The sequence below is a fragment of the Odocoileus virginianus genome, chromosome 23, assembly GCF_023699985.2.
Source record: "Odocoileus virginianus isolate 20LAN1187 ecotype Illinois chromosome 23, Ovbor_1.2, whole genome shotgun sequence".
NCBI classification, from domain to species: Eukaryota; Metazoa; Chordata; class Mammalia; order Artiodactyla; family Cervidae; genus Odocoileus; species Odocoileus virginianus.
The window spans coordinates 8,524,398-8,550,506 of record NC_069696.1 but is presented as its reverse complement, the minus strand read 5'-3'; the positions used below and the strand labels follow the sequence as shown (position 1 = coordinate 8,550,506).

The following is a 26,109-nucleotide window of genomic DNA, read 5'->3' as shown; positions in this document are numbered from 1 at the left end:
GATAAAACATGGTCCCTGAGGTCCTTTCTCAGTATTTTACTCTGATGTCAGATTCATTTTAAGTTCCCCAAATCAGTATTAGTATTTAAATAATTTTTGTTCACAGTCATTTATTTATTTTGTCGTGCCATGCAGTTTGTGGGATTTTAGTTCCTTCACCAGGGATTGAACCCCAGCCCTCAGCAGTGAGAGAGTGGAGTCCTAACCACTGGACTGCCAGAGAAATCCCTACAGCCATTTAAAATTAATGCTCAAAAAAAAGAAAAAGAAAGTTAATGCTCATGGGTTGTGTTCACCTGTTACCTATATCTGGTCAAGAGAAACACCCTACCTCAGTCCTCTCTCCCAGATCTCACATTCCCATGCTTAACAAGGTATATGGAAGTGGGTGAAAGCCTAGGTTAATGTAATAAGTAATGATGAAAACGCTACAGGCACCTGGGATTATCAAAATACAGGAAAGATGTCTTTTATTAGAATCAATTACCAGCTAATCAAGGACCACAGAAATAAATGTGTAAAACAAAAAATATAACTATCATTTAGCGTTCAAAGACAACTGGAAGATGGAAAAGAGATGAGGAGGAAAAGGAGCAGGAAGAACATTTGTTATCTACAAACTTAATCACAAACAATTACAAAAGCTACAAGTAACCAAGTCGAGGCTGAAAATTCAGTTTTTGTGAAACAGGGTCTGATTAGGAACTTGAGTTTACCACGGAAGAATAAGAAAGAAGGGTAAAGAATATTCCAGACAGCTCAAAACATCTCACCAGAAAGCAAAAAAAATAAAAATAAAAAAAGCCAGAAACCCACCACAAATCGCATAGGCAGCACAAGACTGGAAACATGGTAACAGTCATTCGTCACTGAAAAGAAACTTCAAATCATCCTTTCCCCCCGTATAAAAAGCATCTTGAATCATTATTCCATGAGAATAATTTTCAAAATTCCGATCCTAACCACACAGGCTGATCCCGGATAATACGCGCCTCAGTGTCTCCAGTGTTAGAAAACGCATAATACGGTGAGTTCTGAGTCTGACCAGAATCTAAGCTTGTTCTGACCCCAGACCTGAATCTTCAACGTCAAGTTACAAGTCACACCTGAGGAAGACTTTGCTACGGTAAATGTATCCGAGGCTGCCGTTCCTTCAAAGAAAAGGGTCCCGGCGTGAGGTGCGGTTCCTGTAAATTGCTCCCAGCGGCGGGAGGGGCTGTATTGGGGGTCCAGCCCCCAGAGCACTTCAGCTCGGGCGCCGGGGACCCCCACTTCTCGCTGGGCCGGCCAGGGGGTTTCCTGACGCCGGGAGGCCACCCCCGCCCCGAGCACCGTCCTCGCCTCGAATGGCCCCGCACCCGACCTCATCAAGCCAGCCACTGGAGACCGCCGGCCTAGACCCCCACCCTGTGCGCCTGACGAGCGAGGGCCCGGCCGGCCCGCGCGGCAGCGCCTCCCGGCTTCTCTGCTCGTCCATCTGCCAGTCCGTGCGTCAGTCGGTCTCTCCATAGCCCCCGCGTCTCCACCAGGGGTGCACGTGTGGGCGCCGGGCCCTGCAGACCCAGCGGGTCGCCACCAGCCTCTCGCTCGGCACTCACCTGCCCCGCGGGGGATGTCCAGCTGCCCCACCGCCGGGCGCCGTCGCCTCCACGGTGCCAACCCTGCTCTGACTCGCGCGGCTCGGCCCCTGTCAGCGCTCGGCTGCGCCACCACGCACGCGCGCCGGGCCGAGCCGACGGTCGCGGGGCGTTCTGGGGGCTGTAGTCTTTTGGGTCCGCTGGGCGGGAGGGGCGGCGGGGTCTGCGAGCCTCTGGACCCGGCATACCAAGCTCTTTTCGAAACCGACTGTGCGTCTTCCAGAGGACGCAGGGGTGGGAGGTGTGACCTTCGAAGCCCAGTTTTGGCCTGGCGAGGCCCACTTGGCCTCTCCTCTGCATTGCAGCCTGAGGAGTTAGGGGAATATTGGGGTAGGTCTGTGGTCAGGCTGAGGGATAGAAGCTGCAGGGCTGTGGGAAGGAGCGGCTTACTTGATGTTCATTTTCTAAATACTTAAGCGCCTTCTTTATGGGTGTACAAACCAGTCCTAGACCAGTCTGACCCACTTTACACAATTCACAAGCCTTGGAAGGAGTCACAAATTGTAACAAATTGATTGAGGTCTTTCGGGCATAATACAGTGAGGGTGTAGTCAGAGGTCTGAATTTCAGTCTTATCAACCACGTTAATATTTGGCTCACCCATAAAATGAGAACGTGAACCTATGGTTGCTGTGAGAACTGATTGTTATTTGAGAAAATGTTAAAGTACAGTGTGACTGAACAGTCCATGACAGTAGCTGGGCCCAACTCCATTTGATACCCAGGTCCCAGTTGACATCAGGCTCTAGTTTTAAAAAAATAAAGCACTTCTCATGTTTTAGAAAGGTCACCAAAAACTACAACAGAATTACAGAAATATTTCTCTAGAAACTTCACCCTACTCGGAAGAGGAAGACAATTTAGCTTTAGAGCTGTTTATTAAACTAAGTTCAAATTTCTAAGGGTATTCCAAGGTGGGAATGATGCAGTGAATTAATGGGAACCACAGATGAAGTATACACAACACAAGGCATTCTCAGTCATGACCTCATGGTATTATGCTCACTTTACAAACCACTTTTATGTTATTCACAACACTCCTGTGGTAAAAGCGGGGCAAATTTTATGCTTAAAATTTTAGAGAACTTGGCCAAAATCATAAGAACTGGTAAGTGGCTGAGGAACTGCAGAAACAGAGGGTCAACTTCAAAGTTATATATGGACTTTCAACCACAGAGGTCAGTGCCGCATGTGCTTCAAGGGCCAACTGTCCTTGGCCCTGGCGCTGTTCTCATTATAGCTTTATGAAGTCCTGTCTGAGGGGTAACTTTCCCATAGTTTTAAACCTCTCAGCGCCCTAGAGCTGTATCAATGAAAGGCTACATCATTTGTGGATGGAAATGACTTTTGAAGCATTCATGGCTCCAGGCTCCCTCTCAACCTCATCTGTGTCTCCTTTGATAAGAACTTATTTCCTAGGAAACTCCCATGGGGAAAGTCCTGTACTTACAAGAGGGGTCTGCAGTAGCTTCCAAGTACTCCTTTGAGCCCCTCCTTCCACACCAGCTTGGGCTGGGACTCACCTGGCCACAACTTCTGGCTCACTATAGAGGAAGGCCCACTACCACCACAATATAAGAGAACTTTCAGCACAAAATAAGGCATTAGAATCTGAAAGGGCAGCTCTAACTGGCTTTTCTAAGGCCAGAGGACCTTGTTACACAAGAAGATATAGAGGGCCTCCTGTTTCGTGACACCCAAAGTTCTCATTTGACCTTTTGTCCAATAGTCACCAACAGATCAGCTCATCCTTTGAAGTGCTTATGTTGAAATCTGGGCCAGAAATCCAACTCAGTTCCTTCTTGAGTTTGTACATTTCATGATTATACTTTTCACCAGGGCAAATGATCACCCATACTCATCACTTAAACCATCCCCCATGCAATCCTCTTCAAAAATTTGGCCTCTAAGAATCTTTCGGTACAATACACAGCACTAAATGAGGTAAGCATAAGGTCACACCAGATCCAGAACTGAAAATTCAAATTTTGCTTTTACTTCTAGTTATGGTGGTGCTCATGGTAAAGAACCTGCCTGCCAGTGCAGGAGATATAAGAGATTAGGGATCAATCTCTGGGTTGGGAAGATCCCCTGGAGTAGGAAATAGCAACCCACTCCAGTATTCATGCCTGGAGAATTTTATGGACAGAGGAGCCTGGTGGGCTACAGTCCATAGTGTCACAGAATCGGACACAACTGAAGTGACTTAGCACATACACACGTTCAGAAATAGCTAAATTTTGTGTCCGTTAGACCACATCTCTAATAAAGAACATACCTTGTAAGTAATGTATATGAATTCCAGTATTTTTAATCTTTTTTTCTTTGGTGGCACCACGTGACTTGTGGGATCTTAGTTCCCCAACCAGGAACTGAACCTGGACCCTTAGCAGTGAGACTGCAGAGCCCTAACCTGTGGACCACGAGGGAATTATGAATTTCAGTATTTTTAAAATGTATCATGACTAAATATAATTTCTGCTCCAGACAGAGTCCTGGAACAGAAAAATGTTATTAGCTAAAAATTAAGGATTTTTAATATATCAAAATTGGTTAATAACTGTGAAATGGTACATACAATTTTAAGGGAAACCAATCAGTATATATGGAAACTCTATAAGCAGTTTTCCTGTAAATCTAAAACTTTTCTAAAATTTAAATAAAAATTCCATTCAAAACTTGAAAGAATGCACAGAAGCAAAAAGAAAATATAAAACACCTAGGAATAAGTCCGAATAAGGAGGTAAAAGACCTGTTCTTGCAAAACTATGACTCTGCCGAAAGAAACTGAAGATGACACAAACAGATGGAAAGATATACCATGTTCATGGATTGGAAGAATATTGTTAAAATGACCATACCCAAGGGAATTTACAGATCCAATGCAATCCTTATCAAAATATCAGTGACATTTTTTACAGAACTAGAAAAATTTGCATGGAAACACAAAAGATCCCAAAGAGCCAAAACAATCCTGGGACAGAACTAAACTGGAGGTATTATACTCCCTAATTTCAAACTATACTGCACAGCTAGTCATCAAGACAGTATAGTACTGACACAAAACCAGAGCTGTAGGTCAATAGACAGAACAGAGAGCCCAGAAGTTGTCCACTCATATGGACAATTAATCTACGACAAAGGAGGCAAGAATATAAATAGGGAAAAGACAGCCTCTTCAATAGTGTTGGGAAAACTGGATAGCTACATGCAAAAGCATTAATAATGAGTACTGGTGAGGATGTGGAAAAAAGGGAACCCTTGTGCACTGTGTATGCGGAATGTAAATCGAGGCAGTCACTACAGAAAACAATATGGAGTTTTCTTAAAACATTAAAAATAGAACTACCATATGATCCAGCAATTCCACCTCTAACTAGAAAAGATATGCAGCCCTATGCTGATTACATTTTTATTTATAACATTTGGCTATTTTGGCCATATTTTGGCATATGGAAGCAACCCAAGTGCCCATCAGTAGGTGGGTAATGATGATTTGGTAGACACAATGGGATATTACTCAGAATGAAATCTTGCCATTTGCAACAACATTGATGGTTTTGGAGGTTACTATACGAAAAATTGGTGCTTTTGAATTGTGGTGTTGAAGACTCTTGAGAGTCCCTTGGACTGCAAGGAGATCCAACCAGTCCATCCTAAAGGAGACCAGTCCTGGGTGTTCATTGGAAGGACCGATGTCCTTGGAAGGACATCATTGGAAGGGCTGAAGCTGAAACACCAGTACTTTGACCACCTCATGCGAAAAGGTGACTCATTGGAAAAGACACTGTTGCTGGGAGGGATTGGGGGCAGGAGGAGAAGGGGACGACAGAGGATGAGATGGCTGGATGGCATCACCGACTCGATGGGCATGAGTTTGAGTAAACTCCAGGAGCTGGTGATGGACAGGGAGGCCTGGTGTGCTGCGATTCATGGGGTCGCAGAGTCGGACACAACTGAGCGACTGAACTGAACTGATACTGAGTGAAGTAAGTCAGCAGACAAATATTGTATGGTTTCACTTATATTTGGAATCTAAAAACAAAAAAACATAATAACAGAAACAGAGTCACAGAGAACAATCAGGCGGTTGCCAGGAGGGAGGGGGTGAGGAGAGAGAAGTCAGTGACAGAAGTTAAGAGGTACAAACTTCCATTTGCAAAATAGATGAGTCATGGGTATGAAATGTACAGTGTGAGGAATATAGTTAATAAATGTGTAATATCTTGTATGGTGATAAATTATAATTAGACATTGTGGCGATCACTTTGAAATGCATAAAAATATCAAATCAATGTTGATTAACAAGAACTAACATAGTGTTGTAGGACAATTATATTTCAAAAAAAAACTCATAGGAAAAACATGACTTTTGGTTACCAGAAGTAAGGAGTGGGAGCAAGGAGAACTGGTTGAAAGCAGTCAAAAGGTATGTCTTTGGACTTCCCTGGTGGTCCAGTGGTTAAGACTGTGCTTCCATTACATGGGGCACAGGTTCAACCCCTGGTCTGGGAAGTTCTGCATGCCAACCAGTTCAGCCCTGCCCCTGCTCCCCGAAAAATGTACAAACTTCCACTTACAAAGAACTAGGGGTATATTGCACATGATAAATATAATTAACACTGTGTATGTGCGCACTTAGTCATGTCTGACTCTTTGTAACCCCACAGACTGTGGCCCACCAGGCTCTTCTCTGTCCATGGGATTTCCCAGGCAAGAATACTGGAGTGGGTTGCCATTTTCTTCTACAAGGGATCTTTCTGACGCAGGAATAAAAAATGAGTTTACTTCGTCTCCTGCACTAACAGGTGAGTTCTTTACCATTGCACCACCTGGCAGGCCATAATTAACACTGCTGTATGTTACATATGAAAGTTGTTGGGAGAGTAAATCCCAAGAGTTCTCGTAAGAAAAATATTTTTAATTAAAAATTGGTTTACTAAGCTTATTGTGAGATCATCATGCTGTACACCTTAAAATTATACAGTGCTGTCTGTCAATTATACCTCAATGAAACTGGAAGAAAAAAAATCCCCTTAAAGAAACCACACTTACTATTTCATTATGTAGCTTTCTAGTCTTTTCTTTTTAAAAACCTTTTACTATTCATTTTTTATGCTGACACGCCCTCCATTCTCTGGTTGGTTCAAGTTTAGGATGCACTCACCCCTGGTAAGCACACCAAACCAACAGCAGCATCAAGTCTCAGCCTGTTCCCCAACTAACTACCAAGAGAGGAAGGTTGGTGAGCTCTCCTGGGCTTGGAAAGGAAAATGACATTCTCTGAGTACTTTCTTCATGTCAGACCCTGGGTTTACATCACTATTCTGGAGGCACCTAACCTCTGTGCTTCCACTGCAGGACACCAGGCTCTCCTGGCTATCATGAGATTTACCATCAGCCAGGGAAAGAGGGTGGTGACTGCCCAGGTGTCTGACTGCAGCTGGCCCCACAGCCTGCCCAGATCCTGATTTCTGGATGGTTCAGATTCTAATTTCTGGTGGTTCAGATCCTGGGGTTTCTTGCATCACTGGTTAACTGAATTTAATCTAATCTTCGAGATGCCATGTTCTCTCCTCAGACAACCTGCCACCCACCCAAATGTCTTTAATAAAAATGTTAAAATAGCAAATTGCACTTGAGTATATCAGAAGTATATAAACATAAAACCAAAAGAGGATGAAAAAAGGAAATCCGCCCACTCCAATAGCCCAGAAAGGAAAACCAGCCAAACCACAGATCACTAACAATCAGAATTGTCAGAACAAGACTGGCATTCTATTTCCTTATTTGCTATGAGGAAATTTATTAACTAAAACCCATGGTGTCCAATACCCCCCCCTCCCCCCGCCGTGTGTGGTATGTACTAGCTCTCAGATTACGCTCTGATAGTACCTGCTTCCTCTCTGGAAGCCTGTACTAGAGAAGGAAGTAGATGATGTGTCTGAACAGCACTCTGTGATTAATCCCTTGGGTCACAGACCTAGTAGTTTCCAACATACCTCCCAGACTCTCACAAGAGAGGACTAACAACAGAAATCAAATTGTTTCTAGAAGAACTGAAATGCCATGTGGCTCCAGGTGGTCCATGCCTGCCAGTCACCCTAAACTGTATTTTAGATTTGACTTTAAGGATCACGTCCTGCTCTTCCCAACAAGTCGAGCTCTTCATCTCGGGCTGCCTTTGATTTGATACACCTGGGGAGGATTCGGCTGTTGCACCCTCACAACACTCCCACTCCTGATTACTAGGTGATTTGAGGGGGAAGTGTGGGGAGAAGCACTAACTCAGAGCAGTTCCGACGTCTGGGCCCAAACCTGCTTTAGACTCTCAACCACAGGTATGGACAGGTCTCAACTGCGTCTCTCTTCCTCCTCATGACAATATTTGAAGCAATAGCAAGTTTTCTCTTACAAGGTCTGAGCCCTAACACTGCTTCACCACTCCTCATATGTTCCTTGGAGGCTGGCTCTTGTGTTTATTTCTGTTCCTCAGATGGGGTGTCTGAAATTGAACACAACAGCATGAGCCCGGAAGATGGAGACTGATGGCTTTGCCCAACACCACGCTACCATCAACATACCCTAAAACTCTGATCTCACTGGCAACCACTTCTGGTTCATACCGAGTTGAAGGTTGACTTACTTACCTTTACCTTATCTTCTTCATTTTGGCCACAGCATATTAATCTATTTTCTTTGGATGACATCTTAATTATCTTACCAAATAAACATCTGGTTAACTGTCCTAGTTTTGTGTCATCTGCAAACCTGAGAAATAAGCTTTCTTCCTTTTCATTTCTGCTGGAAAAATATGCAGAATGAGGCAGGGCCCAGGACAGAAGCCTGTGGCACAACAATAGTGCTTTCCTGCCAGGGGGGTGATCATCCACTCTCTCTCACCTCTGGCAGCAGCTGGTTCAGTCAGCTGTCAGGATCAGAGACTGTCAAATGCCTTGACGAGATCAATACATCCAGTGAGCATCTCCTTGACAGACAAGCCCTATCCAAAGAGCAAATGAAGCTGAGTACAACTTCAGCTGAGTCAGCATGAAGATCACATCAGTTTCTTTAACAATTTATCGCAGCTCTAAATTTCATTACTTATTCTCATCAAATACAACTGAAATGTAGATATGTGGCCATAATGAATCACTGAATCCAGATTATTTTGCAAGGCCTAGATAAAACTCACTTTCAGAAGAGAGGGCCAAGAATTTGTTCACTATCTCGCAATCAAGTGAACATGTAAAAAGTATTAGACTAGCTGGAAAATGTGCCTTGAAAGAGTAGAGTGCAAACTATGAGCTACATTTATTATGCAAACTTGTGTTGCTGTGAAAAACAGTCCAACTACAATGCAATTTATTTTTGCATTGCAAACGTGAGAAATGTGAAAGCACCACGGAAAGAAAAAAAAGTGCTGTATTAATTTATGGTTAACAGTTCCTGAAATAAAATATGGCATTAGAGTAATAGTTTTTATGACTCGGCAATAAAAGTTAACAGAGCCAACAATGGTTTTTGTTTAATTCTCTTCCAACTCTACAGACATAATTCGGCCTTCACCTTCATCACACTTTCATATGGTTTTAACAGGGGACACACCTCCTCTTCTAAGAATCTCTGTACCTGTCAAAGAGGAAAGCAAATGCAAGACAGAAGAAAACATTAAAATTTGAGAATCCTTTTTTCAATGTCACTTCATAACACAGAGACTTACTTGGACAAACTTTTATGCCAACACTGAGCTTCTATTTTTCTCAACTCTCTGCAGAAATCTCTCCCTAAACATAGGCAGCTTGCCCCACCAGGCTGCTGCCCACCGCCCCCCACCCCCCACCCCAACCAGCCTGCTGTATCCTTTTAGTTGGTCTCACCATTCTCCACCCATTGCCAAAGCTAAAATCATAATGCTTCTTCCTTCCTCCCCCTTCAACCAGCTTCCAAGTGACTAACTTCCTTAACAGCCCTCGGATCTGTGCCCTGTGCGCATCTACCTACCCCAGCCTTGGCTCAAAGCCCTCGTCACCAACCGTTCACCCGTTGCAGCAGCCTCCTTATTGATCTTCTCAACTCCAGTTTAAGTCCTTCAAATCCAGTACATCAGAGTGTCTCAAATATAAATGATAGGTTCCCATCTGTCTGCTACATTAATCCTAGCTACTTTGGGGGCACCTGACAATCTGGCTACTCTCTCCCATGCTGGACAGCTATCCATCTGTCATCTCTTCTCATCCTGGTGTTCTCCACAAGTAACTCCTAATTGTCCTTAAGATTCAGCTCTGACACCATGTCTTCTGAGAAGTCTTTTCCAACTTCCACTACCCTAGGGTTGTCTCTTTTGTGATCCTAAAAAAGGTGTGCTTCCCTCAATTCTTGCCTGTATTTGGTATCACACTGACCTATTTACAAGCCTTTACCATTAAGTTTTGAGTTCCCTGAAGATAAGGATTATCTATTCATCTTTAAAGCACCATAATTAAACACAGCACCCAAACACAATCTGAGCACCTAGTCTGCACTCAATAAGTGTTTTTGAATTAGCCCTTGTAATCTTCAAAAGGCCATGAGGAAAAGTGACAAATGTTTACTGAATACTTAACTATGCACCAAGCTAGGCCTTTCAGCCCACACTCTGAGATACAGATCTCTATCCCATCGGCCGGTAAACGCAGGAAGTCAGGACTGAACCCAGAGCTGCTGCTGCGCTGCGCTTAGTCGCTCAGTCATGTCCGACTCCTTGTGACCCCATGGACTGCAGCCCGCCAGGCTCCTCTGTCCAGGGGGATTCTCCAGGCAAGAGTACTGGAGTGGGTTGCCATGCCCTCTTCCAGGGGATCGTCCCAACCCAGGGATGGAACCCAGGTCTCCTGCACTGCAAGTGGATTTTTTACCGTCTGAGCCACCAGGGAAACTCAAGAATCCTGGAGTGGGTAGCCTATCCCTTCTCCAGGGGATCTTCCTGACCCAGGAATCCAACCGAGGTCTCCTGCATTGCAGGTGAATTCTTTACCAATTGAGTTACCCAGGAAGCCCGAACCCAGAGCTACCTGACAATAAAACCCAATCTGTCCATTACACCACAGGCTCCAGACCAAAGCAGAACTCCAGAGAAATCCTCAGGGAGAAATGAACTTAAGGCATTCTCAAAATAACCAAATTTTTAAGTTTTAGATTGCCCTGTGGCTGGTAAAGAATCCACCTGCAATGCGGGAAGACCTGGGTTCAGTCCCTGGGTTGGGAAGATCCCCTGGAGAAGGGAAAGGCTACTCCCTCCAGTATTTTGGCCTGAAGAACTCCATGGACTGTTTCGTCCATGGAGTTGCAAAGAATCGGACATAAATGAGCGACTTTCACTTTAAGTTTCAGGCAGCAACCTGCCCTGAATTCTAACTAGCCCCATTCTCATCGTACCTCCTCTGAAGCAGAAACATAGATTGTACTCCAGGCTCTGCAGCCCAGTGCTGTAAACAGAGTGCATTTGGGAAGGACTGCAGCCCCATGGAAACATTCTGATGGTTACCTGCTGGGATGCACGGCCGGTGAAAGAAGAAGGATCCAGCAAATGGTCCAACTGGGAGTGGATTGGACTGAAGTAGGCATCAGCCTGGATGCGCTCGATGAGGTCGTTGTCACCCCCTTCCTGCTTGACCACGGCAGCTGCCTGCTGCGAGAGCACTCTGATTTTCTCATGGCAATCCTGGGAATACAGGAGGCACTGGTGGCTCACTAGTAACAGGCATTTGAACGTCCATGCTGTCTATAGCTGGTGCTACAAAGGCCTCCTCTAAAGCTTCATGAACCATCTGCTCTTATGTCCTGCCCACTTCCTGTCATTTCCCAAGGAAACTAAGACCTAATTTCTTCACTGAAAGCAGACCTTTTCTACAAGTGATTAAGCGAGTCACTTTTTAATTAACTGATTTCACCACCATCACCCTCCAAAGATAAGCCTGTTCTATGGCAGTCTGTTGTCACTGTTCTGCACCAGTACCATGACTGAATGGAAGGACAGAAACACCTTCGTCCACCCTTCTTCAGGGAGGCAAGCAGGACCAAAGGTGCAGTACTTTCAATTTATGCAGGAGCACAAGGGGCTACCCACCTGGCGGTTACCCCCGGCTTTCACCATGGCCATAATGATGTTCTCTGTGGCCATGAAAGGCAGCTCCTGCCGAATGCGCCGCTCAATTACCTGTAAGAGTGAAGCGCCAGGAAGGATGCCTCAGGTTACAAAGTCATACGCACAGTTAACATGTAAACTACAACCAAAAACGTGCACAGTGGGGACGTGACCTCCCATGACCACAAAGAAAGAAGGTAGAAGAATTCTATTCTATACTATACTGTATTTTTTAAGTCTTCTCATACTCCAGAGTATTATTTTGATTTTAAAAAGGGATACTGACTTTAGTAAACTTGTAAAAGTTGCTTCATCAGAAAAATTCCTCAAACCTCAAGTTTGCTCCCGTTCAGGGCCTGACTTCAGGAACTGAGAGCAGGATGGAAACAAACCCATCCGCCTCAGGTACCTACAAACGGGCCAGTGAACAGTCCACCCCTCCAGCCACAGTAGAGCTGATGACTCAGGCTGGCAGACAATTTTCAGCCAATTCAAAGTACTGCTTCTTCCCTGGTCTATAAACTGGTTTACGAATTCCACAGACTTGATCCCGAGAGCTCGTGTCACAATGTGGAGAGTGAGCTCTGGCTGGGAAGTGTTCCCCCAACACGCTCACTCCAGAGCACAAGGTCCCACTCCCTGCCACACTCCCACCCCTCCTGAATACTGTGTTTTTCATCGAGGCCTCTTACTTTGGGGTATACCACCAATCCTTCAGAAATGTTCTGCAACGTATTCAGTACAGTATCTGCAGTGAGAAACGCCTCTGCCAAACAGATTCGCCTAGAAAAACAAACAGCCAATTCAGTTATCGCTTAAAACAAATAACAATTTCCGTGAAATGCAGGGTGTGTCCCAAGAAGCTGCCCTACTGACGTCTCATGCCAGATGTGCCACTTGGACAATTCCCTTCAACAGCCTCAATATCCTGATGACCCTTGAATCTATCACCTCTTTCCTAGACCACCTGCCCAGGCGCCAGGCCATATACCTATTTGGAGAGTTCCACCCGGCTCATCGGTAGGTTCCTCAAGCCCAGAACTGAATGTAGACTCTTCTCCACTGCCTCCTGCTCAGCTCCTCACCCTACTCTTCCTCTCCTGTAGCTCCTGCCTCAGGAAATGGCACCAGCACCCCATCTCCATCTAAACCCCCACTTTAGCCAACTGCCCAGGCCAGTCCCCGTGACATCAATTTATATCCACATCCTCTCCAGTCACACCGCCGCCATGCCAGCGTGGACGTGGGGTTTTAAAGCAGCCTCCTAACTTGTTCTGACTAGCATCCTGTCTTATAACTGCTTCTCCAAACTGTTGCAGGGTGTTTTAGTGGGCGCAGCTGACTAGGTCACAGTTTGCTAAAATACAGTCGATGGCTGACTTCCAAATGAGTTCACATGTTCTGAGTTTTATTTCCATAAATCCTGGATTATGAACACAATCCAGAGAGTTGACTTTAACTACTGATCATTTCCTCTCAAGAAATTCCAGCAGAATACAAGCAAATGAGAGTGAATCTGCTTTCAAATAAGTATATACATAAAGTAGAAAGTCACATGCATGCTGGTACCTTATTAGTAACTACTAATTAATTCTGACCCATCTCGGACCTGATCAGGTCACTGTGCCAAGATACCACAGCTGACACCACCTGCCTTCAGAACAATATCTACCCTCCTTTTTAGGGCCCAGAAGGCTCTTCATAAACTGGCTACTCTCCACGAGCATTCCCACCTCATTTTTTGCTGCAGACTTCATTCTCCAGGGCTACCTGACTACCAGTAATTAACTCTCCAAACTGTTCCTTCTCCCGCCTTTGTGCTTTATATGTGCTTCCAACTTTGTCTGACATGTTAAAATGGCTAGATTTCTTCAGTCTACAGCATCGCCTCCTTGTGAAGCTTCCCTTGACTCCTCCACCCCCCCAGCCTTTGCCCTCACAAGGATACCCTGTACATATTCTAACACATGTCACGTTGTACTGTGTTCCCGCCCCCCCTGTTAAGACTCCCGGCTCCTACGGACAGGAGGGAATACAGGGATGCTCTGCAGTCTGTCTCTCCCAGGCCCCTCTGTGCCCCCCCAGCTTGCTGTGTGATGCCCCGTCCACTGACCGGTTGGCACTGTCATCGAGCGTGCGCTCAAACCACTGCACAGATGCCGTCTGCAGGGGGTCCGTGACAAGCGCCATCAGGTGCCGGGCCAGGCTGCAGCACCGCTCTGAGCGCATAGGGTTCCGCTTGTACGGCATTGCACTTGAGCCTGCCCATGCAAAGGACAAGAAGCAAAGGCAGGAAGACCTCAGGGGACAGTGGGAGGCCGAGCAGGCTGCTGGCTGAACTGCTCACACGCGCCCATAACCCCCCCCCACCTCCCCCACATCTCGTGGTGTTTCCAGGTCTCCACACGACACTCACCAATCTGCTGTTTTTCAAAGGGCTCCTCCATCTCCTTGAGGTTTGCCAGGAGTCGTATGTCGGTACAAATCTGAGGGAAGCAGGGGCACAGGCGTCACCCACATTCTCAGTACTCGGGGGGCCCAGGCAGGGACTAGACTGATGGAGGAGGCGAGCTCTTTGGGTGCTGCCACTGAGCCGACCGTCAGCAAGGGAATGTTCTGGTGAAACACTGCTTAAGATATCATGGGCAGACCATGGCAAGATGAACTTAAGGAGAATGCTGGAACCAATCCTTTTTCACACCTTCACTTAAGAGGCTCCCCTGACAGACCCAAATTACTAACAGCGCTATCTGACATCTCTTGAGAGCACGATGAAGTCGGAGCCTAAGGCTGGGGGGTGAGTCTGTGGTGCCAACTACCCACCGCTGCCTCCACTTACCTTGTGCACCGATGCCCCTAAGCTAGCCAGCACAGAGAGCACCTCAATATCTACTTTTCGTGTATAGGTCTGCCCTGTGATGATGAAAACCCTAGAAATAAATAGAAAAGACCTTTAAGTGAAAATATTTCAAAATGTAACTGTGTCAGACAAGTGAGCAAATGCAGACCCTGAGCAAAGGCTTGGTCTCACTGAGGTGTTAAGTTGCACTGAGTCCAGGACTGCAGATTAGTGGCTCCAGGAAGAAACTGCACTTTCCCAGCCCACTTTTTACTAAACCCGGGTGGCCGCCCTGACCCGAGGAGGAAACAGTCCAGCAAGCCTCTGTCCTGCTGCAGCCCAGTGAAGTGCCTGAAACAAGGAGCCAACGTGGGGGGTGAAGTGAGGGGTGGGGGATGACTTCCCTCGTGGTCCACTGGCTAAGACTCTGTGCTCCCAATCCAGGGGGCCCAGGTTCAATCCCTGGTCAGGGAACCAGATCCCACATACCACAGTTAAGAGTTCACATGACTCAAGTAAGACCCACTGCAGCCAAATAAAGAAAGAAAGAAATATTTTACACAAAAACAACAACAAAAACAAGGAACCACAGGGGAGCCTGGGTCCCTTGAAGCAAATAGACAGACTGAGACCAACCTGTCAGAGGCCTTCAGTACAAACAAAACCAAAACAACACAGCTAAGGCTATTCTCCTGAACTCAGAACTAAACAGCTCCCTTTTTCCTTAAAAATCGTAAGGAATATAATAGAATCCACAAAACAAAATCACACTAGAGATAGAAGGAAATGGGTGGAAAGACACAGAAAAGAAAAAAAAAAAACCCAAAAAAACAACACAACAGCTAAGGCCAAATCTGGAGGGATACTGCCTTTTATTACCTAAGAGGGAGGCTGACACTTTCCCCACTCACCTACCTCTTGAATCCTGCCTTTTCTGTCACCATCTTGTCAAGCTGTTCTACCTTGGGAAGAAAAGACATCCCCATAGAAATCCAGGCATGTTTAGTATGAAAACATCTTGACACATCATCCTGCCCAGGTTTATGCCTTCAGTACCCTTCCAGTCGAGACTGCACCCACCCCAAGATCCATCGCTCCCACCATCCTGGGGTTAGCTTTGTTTCCGGCGCTCCCACGGTTGGGCCTGCCTCGCCCAGGTCGCTCCCTACGCACACCTTTTGGTCATCTCCCTCGAAGAGCTGCAGGAAGCTGGCCTGGGTGCCGGTGGTACCCTTCACGCCTCGGAAGCGCAGTTCATCCCGGACACGCTCCAGGTTTTGGAGATCCATGCACAGATCCTGAATCCAGAGACAGCAACGTTTCCCAACTGTGGTCAGCTGAGCAGGCCTGAACACAACCCAAAGAGAACACACAGAAGTCTCAAACTAATGACTTGTTTCATAAAACCTTTGTTGCTTCTTCTAATAATCACTGTTACCCCTGGGAAGGGAAAGAATTAAAATGAAAACAAAACAAGAGCTAAAAAGCTTAAGCAAATACTAGTTAAGCAGATTCAATGTCATTTATAAATATTCAAAGGTTATAAAACTAAAGGGCCACTAGCATAGTTCTTGCTTCATCATCAAGAGGCACTCTAAGGGCAGAGACAATGTCTGCTTTGTTTGTCCCCAGATCTTGGCAAGAGATACACACATAACAAACACTTGCCAAACATCTAATGTGTTCCTGGTATTGGAAATACAACAAAGAACAAAAGAGACCAAGTCCCTGTCCCGTGGAGCTCATACTGCAGTGTAAAAAAGCAAACAAGCAAGATATCTGCTCATTTTTAAAGTGCTATCAAAAAGTAAAATGAAGACACTGGAGACTGTGACTCTAGACCGGCAGGAAAGAAAGGACTTTGGAAAGAGTCGAGACCTGATGAAGACCGAGCTGAGCCACAGAGAACAACCTGGAAACACGCACAATCAGAGGACTCTGAACAGTTAATGGCTTTGTCTTCAGTCTAAATCAATGCCAGCCAACCGCAGGTCTGTTTATAATATAAAACATGATTATGAATAAACTATAATAAAGCCAGAGTTCTAATAGATTACCTAGCCTTCTCTCCTATTAGGCAAATGATACTGACAACCGGCGACATGAAGGCACCCCACTAAGAACGTCCAAAGCAGACACATAATCCCAAATTAATCTTAAGGTAGTTTTCCTTAAATAGATTATTGGTATAATAAAGAAAATAAATTTGCACAGACCTATTCATAGCAGCCTTACCCATAACAGCAACAGAGTGGAAGCAACCCAAATGTCCAGCAACTGGTGAACAGATAAAAGGCAGCATATCCATACAATGGTATGTTATTTGGTTGTAAAAGACATTAAGTAATGACACATGCTACAACATGGATGAACACTGAAAATGCTATGTGAAGTGAAAAGAAGCCAGTCAGAAGGAGATAACTACTACATGATTCTACTTGATTGAAGTGTTCAAGAGACAAATCCACAAACAGAAAACAGATATGTGGTTGCCAGAAGACAGGGAATGGGGAGATGGGAGGGACTACTAAAGGGTACAGGTCATTTGGCGGGGGGTGGTGATGGAAATATTCTGAAATTACACACTGGTAATGAGTGCATAAACTCTGTAAATATACAAAAAATGGGTGAATTTTATGTTACATTAGTTGTATCTCAATAAAGCCGTTTCTAATTGCAGGGACTGATCCATTCTGAGGTGAGATCTATGCATCAATACCATTTTCTGAGTTCCTAACGCCTGCTAACTGTGGCAGCAGACACCTCTCATCCCACCATCCCCAGAGGAATACTGGAATGGCTGTATTCCCTGAACACTCTCTAGCAGAGGCCGGAGAAGGGCTGCAACACAGGTGATGCCAGGTGTGGCGGGAGCCGGCGCAGAGGGCAACCTTTGTCACGGCTCCGCCACACACACGGAGCAACAGTCCCCTCACATGAACAAATCCTGGTTTCTGCAACCAACAATGGAGGCACTAATTTTAAGGAAGGTTACATTCAACTCAATAGGATTTCCTAAGTTACAGGAGATGATATCCTTGTTGCCATAGCAATACCTATCCCATCAAAATATAAGGCAAATGCCAATACACCACGACTCAAGTATCATCACTTGAAACCTGCCACTAGCAATCTAAATATGACATCATCGGCTTTAAAAAAGGGCTTTACTTGGTAATCATAAAAATGCTTGCACATTAAAAAAAACCAGAGTAATCAGTATTTACATCTTGGTGTACCTTCTTCCAATCTTTGTACAATTTATATGCTGTCTTTTCCCTACAATGACCTACGTGCATAGTTAGTTAAATCACTCAGTTGTGTCCGACTCTTTGCGACCCTGTGGACTGTAGCCCACCAGGCTCCTCCATCCATGGGATTCTCCAGGCAAGAATACTGGAGTGGGTTGCCATTTCCTTCTCCAGCATTCCCATGTCTTATTAATCTAACAAGTGTCATTTTCCTGGCTGTGATTATTCTAACCTATGTATATACTACAGTCTTATTTAATTATTCTCTTATTCTTGGACATTTATAGATTGTTTCCAACACTACCATCATAAATAGTATTATAACAATGATCTTTGTACATATAGCTTTTTCCATAATTTGGATTACTTGCATTAAATACTCAAGAATGGAATCACTGAATCAAGAACACTTTCTTGAGAGGCAGAGTGGAAACAGATCTAAGGGAGCAGTCAGAGTGCCCCCTTTCTGGGGCACAAGGCTGGGAGAGCCCCTCTCCTTCCCACTCACACCACAGGAAGGTACCCACCTAAACTCTGGCCCTTCAGTTACCCCAACTAGCTGTCTGTTATCCTGACCTGAAGAACCATCTGGGCTGATTCTACCAACCAGCACTGATTCCTGGAATGGGAAAGGAAGGATCAGGCCCTGTGACCCAAATAGGATCTGTTTTCCAACCTCCTCCCTACCATTAAAAGATCTCCCTGTAGGCAAAGGGGATACCAGAAGTGTTAGCCTATAAACAGCAACAACAAAACGAGAATACTTTCTGTATACGTATCTGTATACATAGTTTCCAATGAAGCGAACCATTAGGTCTACTCTCTCAGCAATACAGCTTTTAAGGTAGGTATAAGGTTCATTCCTCATAGGCATCCCAAGTGCTTATGTTTTGAGTTTTTTTAACCTCAAGGTTACCATGGAGAAGGGAGAACTGCAGGAATAAATGGAAGCTGGATGCCCATAAATAAGCCCAATTCCCAAGAGGTAACCCTCTCACTTACTGGAAATGTGTGAAACCTAAGGTGGGGAGATTGGCTCGTTCCTTGGCAAAGTCGGCCAGCCGAGAGATCACCCTGGCAAGCTGCAAAGAAGACGGTGTGGGAGAAAGAGAGTGAATTCAGGCTGAGCACTGCATAAACAGGAACTAAACTTGGAGACAAATTCATCTATAATTACACTTCCAGCTCACAGAAGGCAGAGGCCACATTTTTTCTTCTTTGTATCTTAAAGTACCAAACAACATTCAAAAACTGAGTTGATGACCTAAAATGCCACAAGTTATTTCTGCACAGTTTTAATACCACTGGCATGCTCATGAAGAAAAACAGACAAAATCATAATCTGACCCACACAATCCAGCACCTTGCTGCTGGTTACACTTCCCTCACTTAAAAGGCTATGCTTTAAAACCGCTAACTCATACAGTGTTTTAACTCAAGAAGAGACAATTAGTTCTAGAGATCAGATCTAGGATCATTCATGTGAGTACACAGTAACTTATTTAGATCTATACTGTGCTGATTTATTCAAGGTGGTGCCCATCTCCTGTCACAGGGATCTTAGGACTGGCAGGAAATTTGTCAACTTCTTACCTTTGGCAAAAGCAGGTCAAATGCATTTCTGAGAATAATCAGGTCCTGCAAGGGAAAATGCAGTGGTCTTACATTAATCAGCTTTGCCCAAACATTATGACCTAACACTTTATGGCTGTCACATCTGGGTTTCTTAGCTAGCTGCCTATCTCACTTTCAGCAATACAGTGTACAAGTCAGAAGCTGCTAACACAACTCTTCTGATTACTATCTTAAAAGTCCACCAACTGAGAGAGCAGTGCTGCTAGGATCTATAAGCACAAAGCTTTTATGCTTATAAAGCCCTATCTGCTGCTGCTAAGTCGCTTCAGTCGTGTCAGACTCTGTGCGACCCCATAGACGGCAGCCTACGAGGCTCCCCCATCCCTGGGATTCTCCAGGCAAGAACACTGGAGTGTGTTGCCATTTCCTCCTCCAAAAGCCCTATTTAAGGGGTATCTAACTTAACTAGAAAATGATAAGGGGCAGCCCTGTCATGAATATGACAAAGATGTCCAGGTCAACAGGGTTTATATCTTCCCGGACAGTAGCATTTGAGTTTCTAAGAATCCACAGGGCACATTCCATTAGTCTCTGCTCCCCTCCCCCCTTTTTTTTCATGTCTGTCATTGCTAACAACAAAAATAGGCATGAACTAAAGGATCGAGGTTTAGGAAATTTAAAGCCATTCTTGGGGGAGTGAGACGATGTAAGCATTGCAAGCAACTCCAACACATGCTTGAGACGTTAACTTGAGCCCAACTACACACTAGGTACTTTTAAAAAGGATACTCCAAGTTAGAGGACTGCTCTTTTCCCATTATCTGACTCACTAACTATACACAGATGCCTTTAATTATGTACCACTTTAGACAAAAAAAAGTTATTTGGGGGCAACTTAAAAACTACTGGCTTCTTTCTGAACTGGAAGTGTATCTGGATTCTAACTTCTAGTCCCACGGGTGCACTGTGACGAGGGCAGAGGTTTGGAGTCATTCTACCCAGGTCTGTATCCTTTCCAGGTTGGGCAAGTTCTTCAGCCTCCTTAAGTTTCCTCATTTGTGGAGGTGGGGATTATAAAGCCAGAGCCAAAGGCTATATATTCTGAGACCATTTACATGAAATTTCGAGAAAAGACACAACTATAGACACAAAAAGCAGGTCTCAGCGGTTGTTTGGGACTGGAAGCAGGAGTGGGGACTAATGGCAAACAAGCAAGAGAGACTGTCTTGGGATGAGGCGTGTGTTCTATAGAGTGTGGCGAGGTTGAATGTTGCATAAATTTACTAAAGCTCACTGAACTATCCATCTAAAATGGGTGAATTTATGGTATTAAATTATACCTTAATAAAGTTATTTAAAAATGGAGACAACAGCATCTATTATGCCTGTTGTGATGAAAAAATGAATACATATGAAGTGCTCACCTAGTAAACTCTTAGGAAAAATGCCTGCTTGTTACTTTTTCATGTTTGACTATGAGACACTTTCGCTAATTAAAGGATTTAAGAATTATAATGCAATTACCTTTTCTTTTCAGAAGTCACAGCGAAGAGTTATAAAGGACTTTGGAAAGAAAATCCCTTTGGAAAACTACTTTGGCCACTAAAATGCTAAGCTCTCAGCTATGTCCAGCATACTGATGTATAGGCAGTATCTGTACATCATTTTATGGAGGCCACTAGGGGCTTACAGTTTAGACTGGAAGGATACCAAAAGAAGGGAATTCCTGAGCACTGAGATCCTAAGACCTACAGAGTCACTTCCTAAAATGGACAAAATCAATTAAAATGTATAAACGCATTATAAAGCCTGAGTCCTAATGGACAGAACAGCATGGGCTCCTACTGTATTGTCTCCCACATAGCAGGAAGTGGCGCCAAGATGGATAATGCCAGCAGCTTTGGGGCAGCAGTGGGCAAACGTGTGCACGTGGGCCATCACATCATGTCGTAACTGCTTCTCCTCCTCAGCTGCCATTTTGAAGTCGATGTTGTCCAGGTTTGATTTCATCTCCTGGATTTGTTCGTCTGTGATAGGCAAACCCAGTGCCTGCAGAACAGGCAAAAAAAAAAAATGAAATAGCTTCTTATGTCACATTATTTGAATGGAAATGACAGTAAAAAAGAAAACTGATTCATGTTAGTGTTTATGCCCTACCTTCCAATTCTTAAACTAAAATTTGGGGGAACTAAACTAAAAGGACATGGGGAGGGAGAAACAACTCTCTTTTTTAAAAATTCTGGCTGCGCTGGGCCTTTGCTGTGACACGTGGGCTCTTTTTGAGGGCACGGGCTCAGTAGTTGCAGTGCTCAAGCTTAGTTGCCCTGCTGCCTGTGGGATCTTACCTCCCTCATCAGGGATCGAACCTGCATCCCCTGCATTGGAAGGTGGATTCTTACCCACTGGACCACCAGGGAAGTCCCCAGGAAACTTTCTAAATGAATCATGGCAAGTTATATTCTAAGCAAACTCCAATATACACAACGCGGTCCTGATTTCTGTTCCTTCTGCCCCGACATCTCTGCTCATTCCCTCACAGGTTCTGGTCTCTGGGCTCAAACGCCATCTCCTCAGAGAGGCTTTCCTGACGTCAACATAAAACACCCTTCTTCAGTGTCACTCGCTATCCCTTTATCCTGGTTTTATTTAGAGCACTTACTGCCATATGACATTTTTACACATCTTTGAGCCTATCTCTCCTCTCTAGGGTGTACAGACTCCCTGAAAGGAGAGCTTTGTGGTATTTATTGCTTAGACTCTTTAGTGCTCAGCTCTTAAGTGCCCAGAGTGTGGGATCCTGGCCACAGCTTTATATCTGATCTAGATGGATTTAGTCAGAGAAACCAAAATTAGCAACGCTGTTAGTAGCTCTGCCAACAAATTATGTGCAGTGAATTCAGTGCAACTGAAAGCAATTCCAGGAGATATTAATGAGAAAACAAACACATCAACATCTTACATTCCTCCATCACTGAATAAAATCAGGCTGACAAAAAACAGCTGGCAGCCCACAGGCAGCTCAGAAACCTCGAGCCAAGTGCTGAATCTGTACATTGGTGAATTTTACCCAAACCTCACTTCAAAGTCCCAAGGCCTGGTCCTGAGAAGGAGCTCACATCTTAAGACCTATCTAGTCAGATGTGGCTATTTACATTTAAACTAGTAAAAATTCAATTCCTCGGTCACACTACATCTGGCCAAGCTGCCTTGGATCTCTGAGCGGAGACATCGTAGGGCTCCTCCCAAAACAGAACAGCAGGGGGCAGTGTGGACAAACTGCTTCCTCCCCAAGCAACTCATCCTCTCAAAATCCAAGGTGGACGAATTTTCTGCACTTGCCCGAAACTCTCATTCCTCAAGTTTGTTTTTTTTTTAACTACTAAATTATTATGTACTTCATGCTGTTCATTTTGACACCCTCGCTAATAGATAATACAGACTCAGGAGATATCAAAATGGGATGCATTTCAGGCAATGTGTAGACTGGGCAGAGGAAAGGATACATACTGACTCCACATTTCCATTCCAGCTTGAAGTTCTTACAAGCTATGGTGACTGGCGCCAACCTCATCTACACGGAGTACCAAGTAAAACAGAAAACAGAATACATGCTAGTAGGTAACAAACCACAACACACTGCATGTCCTGATCTATTGTTATCTGAGCTGTTTATGAAATCTGTGCCTTCATTTTATCCTCTGTAAAACAGGAATCACATACTTATAAAGAATTGTTTTGAGAATTAGTAAATTAATTTTTAAGGTCTTCAAACTGCTGAGCACACATAGCAGGCACTCTAGAAACATCTGCTAGCATTTAAAAATTTTTTTTATTGGAGTATAGTTGATTTAAAACAATGTGTTAGTTTCAGATGAAAAACAAAGTCAATCAGTTAGCATATATCCATCCACTGTTTTTTAGATTCTTTTCTTTTATAAGCCATTACAGAGTATTGTCTGCTAGTGTCATGTACTACTTTACTTCTTGAGCAAGGTGATAGGAAAGGGGTAAAATCTAGGAAGAAAGTTTCCTGTTCGGGGACCCTATACCTTGGTCCTAGGCAGGTACTCAGATTGTTTCTGAGGTTACTATATGTCATTTCGGAGAGGACTGCCATCTTGCTTGTTGTGCCATTTTTCTTGGAAACTTTATAGCTCTTTGGATCACTCTCAGCTTCCTTCAGCGCTTCTGTGAAGATACTTCTGGGGCTATTTCTGAAACCGCTGGGCAGAATACCTCTACATGAAGCTCTCAGAACCCATAACTCGCATCTAATAACCCCCTACCCTGATTCTCTCTCCCCAGAGACAAAAAAAAAGGCGGTCTAGTGAAGAGGAAACAATGGCCCAGCAAATGTGTATTTTGCAGTGACAGGTCTCTGACTACACAGAGGCATGTGGAGGGCGAGGTGGCTGGGCGCTCAGTCAGGCTTGCAAGGTCATGGGTTCACACCCGGGTTCCTTTATTAATAAGTGAGTGCTAACTCGCTTCCGTCGTTTCCGACTGTTGGCGACTCCATGGACTGTATAGCCCGCCAGGCTCCTCTCTCCATCGGATTCTCTAGGCAAGAATACTGGAGTGGGTTGTCATGATGGTTAGGAGCAAATATCTCACTGGCACGTCATGGGGGCTTGGTCTTCTCTCCTACAACGTGGGAAACCGCCCCCTAGTTTGCAAAGTCTTTCTGGGTTAACCGGGTAAAGACGTGTACAGAAGCGAGCACAACCGCACGGAAGGAGCACTCTGCGGTGCACTCCTACAGGAACCGCCAAGACTTACTCCCGGAAACGGTAACTGCACTTCTCGCCGCCCACCGTCCATCCGACCCTCCACCATTAAAACATGTGAGGTAACAGGTGGCGACGGCTGGGCCTCCTGCCCTGGCCTTCCTGGGGCCGTTCCTCCGGAAGGGGAACACCCGGCCGAAAATAGCGGGGCAGCTGCTGGGGGAGGCTCAGCCCGCGCTGGAAGTCCCAGCCTGGCACGTGCAGGGCCGGGCCCGCCTCCAGGTGCGTTACCTGCTCGGCCTCCGCCAGCCACAGCCAGAGCTGCCGCCAGGTCCGGAATTTGTACTTGTCGCTAAACAGGAAGCACATCTCCGGGCTGGCATAACGGGAGGCAAGCGGCGAGCGGTAGCTGTCGTGCCCGCAGGCCTCCCGCCCGCCACGGTCTCCCCCCGCGGCCATGCCGGACTCCGGACCTTGCCAGAGCCGACAGGGTCAGCGAGGGCGGAAGCGGAAGTCCGAGGGCGGGACTTCCTCCACTTGGTTCCACCCCCGGGGTTTCCAGGAGACCCGAGACCTCAAGGCTGCTGGGTTTAGGCTCTTCGCTACTGAGGGTTCAAGAGTTTCTCTTCCTTTTACGAGAAACGTGATCAGTGCTTCACAAGTTAACCTCTGCAGCTCTGCGTCTCAGTTTTCTCATCCGAAAAAAGATACATTAAGACCCGCCTTTAGGATTGCTCTGAGGACATCAAATCGATGTCCAAGACATTTGGAAAGCTTTTTTTTTTTTGGCTATTATTTTTGTCTTCTCCCCCTCCCCTACTCCTACCGCCCGGTTCTGAGACAAGTACAAGACAAGGGAAGTCGGCATTGAGTTCCCCGCCCTGGAACACTTTCTCCCTACAGCTTACTCAAGGTCCAGGTCAGAAAATGTCACCTGATGAACCCACTCTTGCCTTGGCCACTAATAATAAAACCACTAGCGTTTATGGTGGTCTCACTGGTGGCTCAGACGGTAAAAAATCTGCTTGCGATGCAGGAGACCTGGGTTCGATCCCTTGGTGGGGAAGATCCCCTGAAGAAGGAAATGGCTACCCCACTCCAGTATACTTGCCTGGAGAATTCCATGGACAGAGGGAGCCTGGTGGGCTACAGTCCATGGGGTCGCAAAGAGTCCGAGGGTACTGGACTCTTATCTTTAACTTAACTCTTAATTTAACGAGGGTACTGGGGACTAACACTTAACACTCACTAGGTATCAGGCACTGTCCTGAGTGCTTTACACATTAAATCCATGTGAGGGTTCTGAATTGTTCAGGTATTATTAAATAATACAATACATTACTCTCCAGTGCAGAGTAAATTCTCAACAAATGCCGGCCATTATTCTGATCCCCATTTTTCAGGTGACGAAGGCATGGGGGGGTTGACCGTCTTGAGATAGCTCACACGTGGCTAGAAGGGCATGAGCTAGGAGTCAGGGCAAGAGCTAGGAGTTAAGTGTAGGCGGACAGGCTCCAGGCCCCTGGTTCTTACCAGATTCAAATGTATTCTTTCCTTTGTGCTACAGTAGCAGCTACTATATTGCTTTGAAATTACTTGTTTTTGAGTGTCTCACTATAAGGGGACGTCCATTTTTAATTCTCAGCTTGTTGGTTGAGGTGAATGGCCCTGGCCCCTTTCCCAGTAACCGTAAGACTTAAGGGATATTAAAAGTTCTGATTAGATCTCAAGATTTGCAAGATCTCTTCTTTGAAAATAACTTTTTGTCACCTTTCCATTTCTGCTGTTTTTTCATGATTTACTAAAAAATAGACGGACCTCCCCTGTAGTGTTCTCCATTCCCACCTCAGATTTCATATAGGGCCTCTCTCGTAACTCTCACCAGAGTTCAGTGCTGTTGGCCTTTTCCATCGATGGCAAACTTGGTGTGCGTGGGGATCATGCCTGCCTCGGT

General features: G+C 45.2%; 2 protein-coding genes across 8 annotated transcripts in view; both read right to left on the bottom strand.

Moving 5' to 3' along the window:
- Positions 1 to 1,703, bottom strand: part of SGSM3 (small G protein signaling modulator 3) — a 34,996-nt gene extending 33,293 nt beyond the window's left edge. For 4 of the 6 annotated variants that reach the window (XM_070453380.1, XM_070453382.1, XM_020876981.2 and 1 more), the window contains exon 1: positions 1,599 to 1,687. The gene's annotated coding sequence lies outside the window, so the exon portion shown is untranslated. Of the gene's footprint in view, positions 1 to 1,598 lie in introns of all 6 variants that reach the window. The other 2 variants (XM_070453386.1, XM_070453387.1) reach the window with 2 other exon arrangements.
- A 3,942-nt stretch (positions 1,704 to 5,645) lies between these two features.
- Positions 5,646 to 24,660, bottom strand: ADSL (adenylosuccinate lyase). Of its 2 annotated transcripts, XM_020876937.2 has the most exons (13): positions 24,447 to 24,660; positions 21,274 to 21,477; positions 19,447 to 19,491; positions 18,856 to 18,935; positions 15,778 to 15,949; positions 15,518 to 15,564; positions 14,603 to 14,693; positions 14,180 to 14,249; positions 13,877 to 14,024; positions 12,456 to 12,546; positions 11,746 to 11,835; positions 11,164 to 11,340; positions 5,646 to 9,269 (listed from the first exon to the last, which is right to left on the bottom strand). In XM_020876937.2, the coding sequence occupies exons 1-13, from the start codon at positions 24,612 to 24,614 to the stop codon at positions 9,183 to 9,185; spliced, it is 1,470 nt and encodes a 489-aa protein (XP_020732596.1). In that variant the 5' UTR covers positions 24,615 to 24,660; the 3' UTR covers positions 5,646 to 9,182. The 2 variants fall into 2 exon arrangements, with proteins under 2 accessions (XP_020732596.1, XP_020732597.1); XM_020876938.2 differs by lacking the exons at positions 15,518 to 15,564; positions 15,778 to 15,949.
- Positions 24,661 to 26,109: the final 1,449 nt, after the last annotated feature.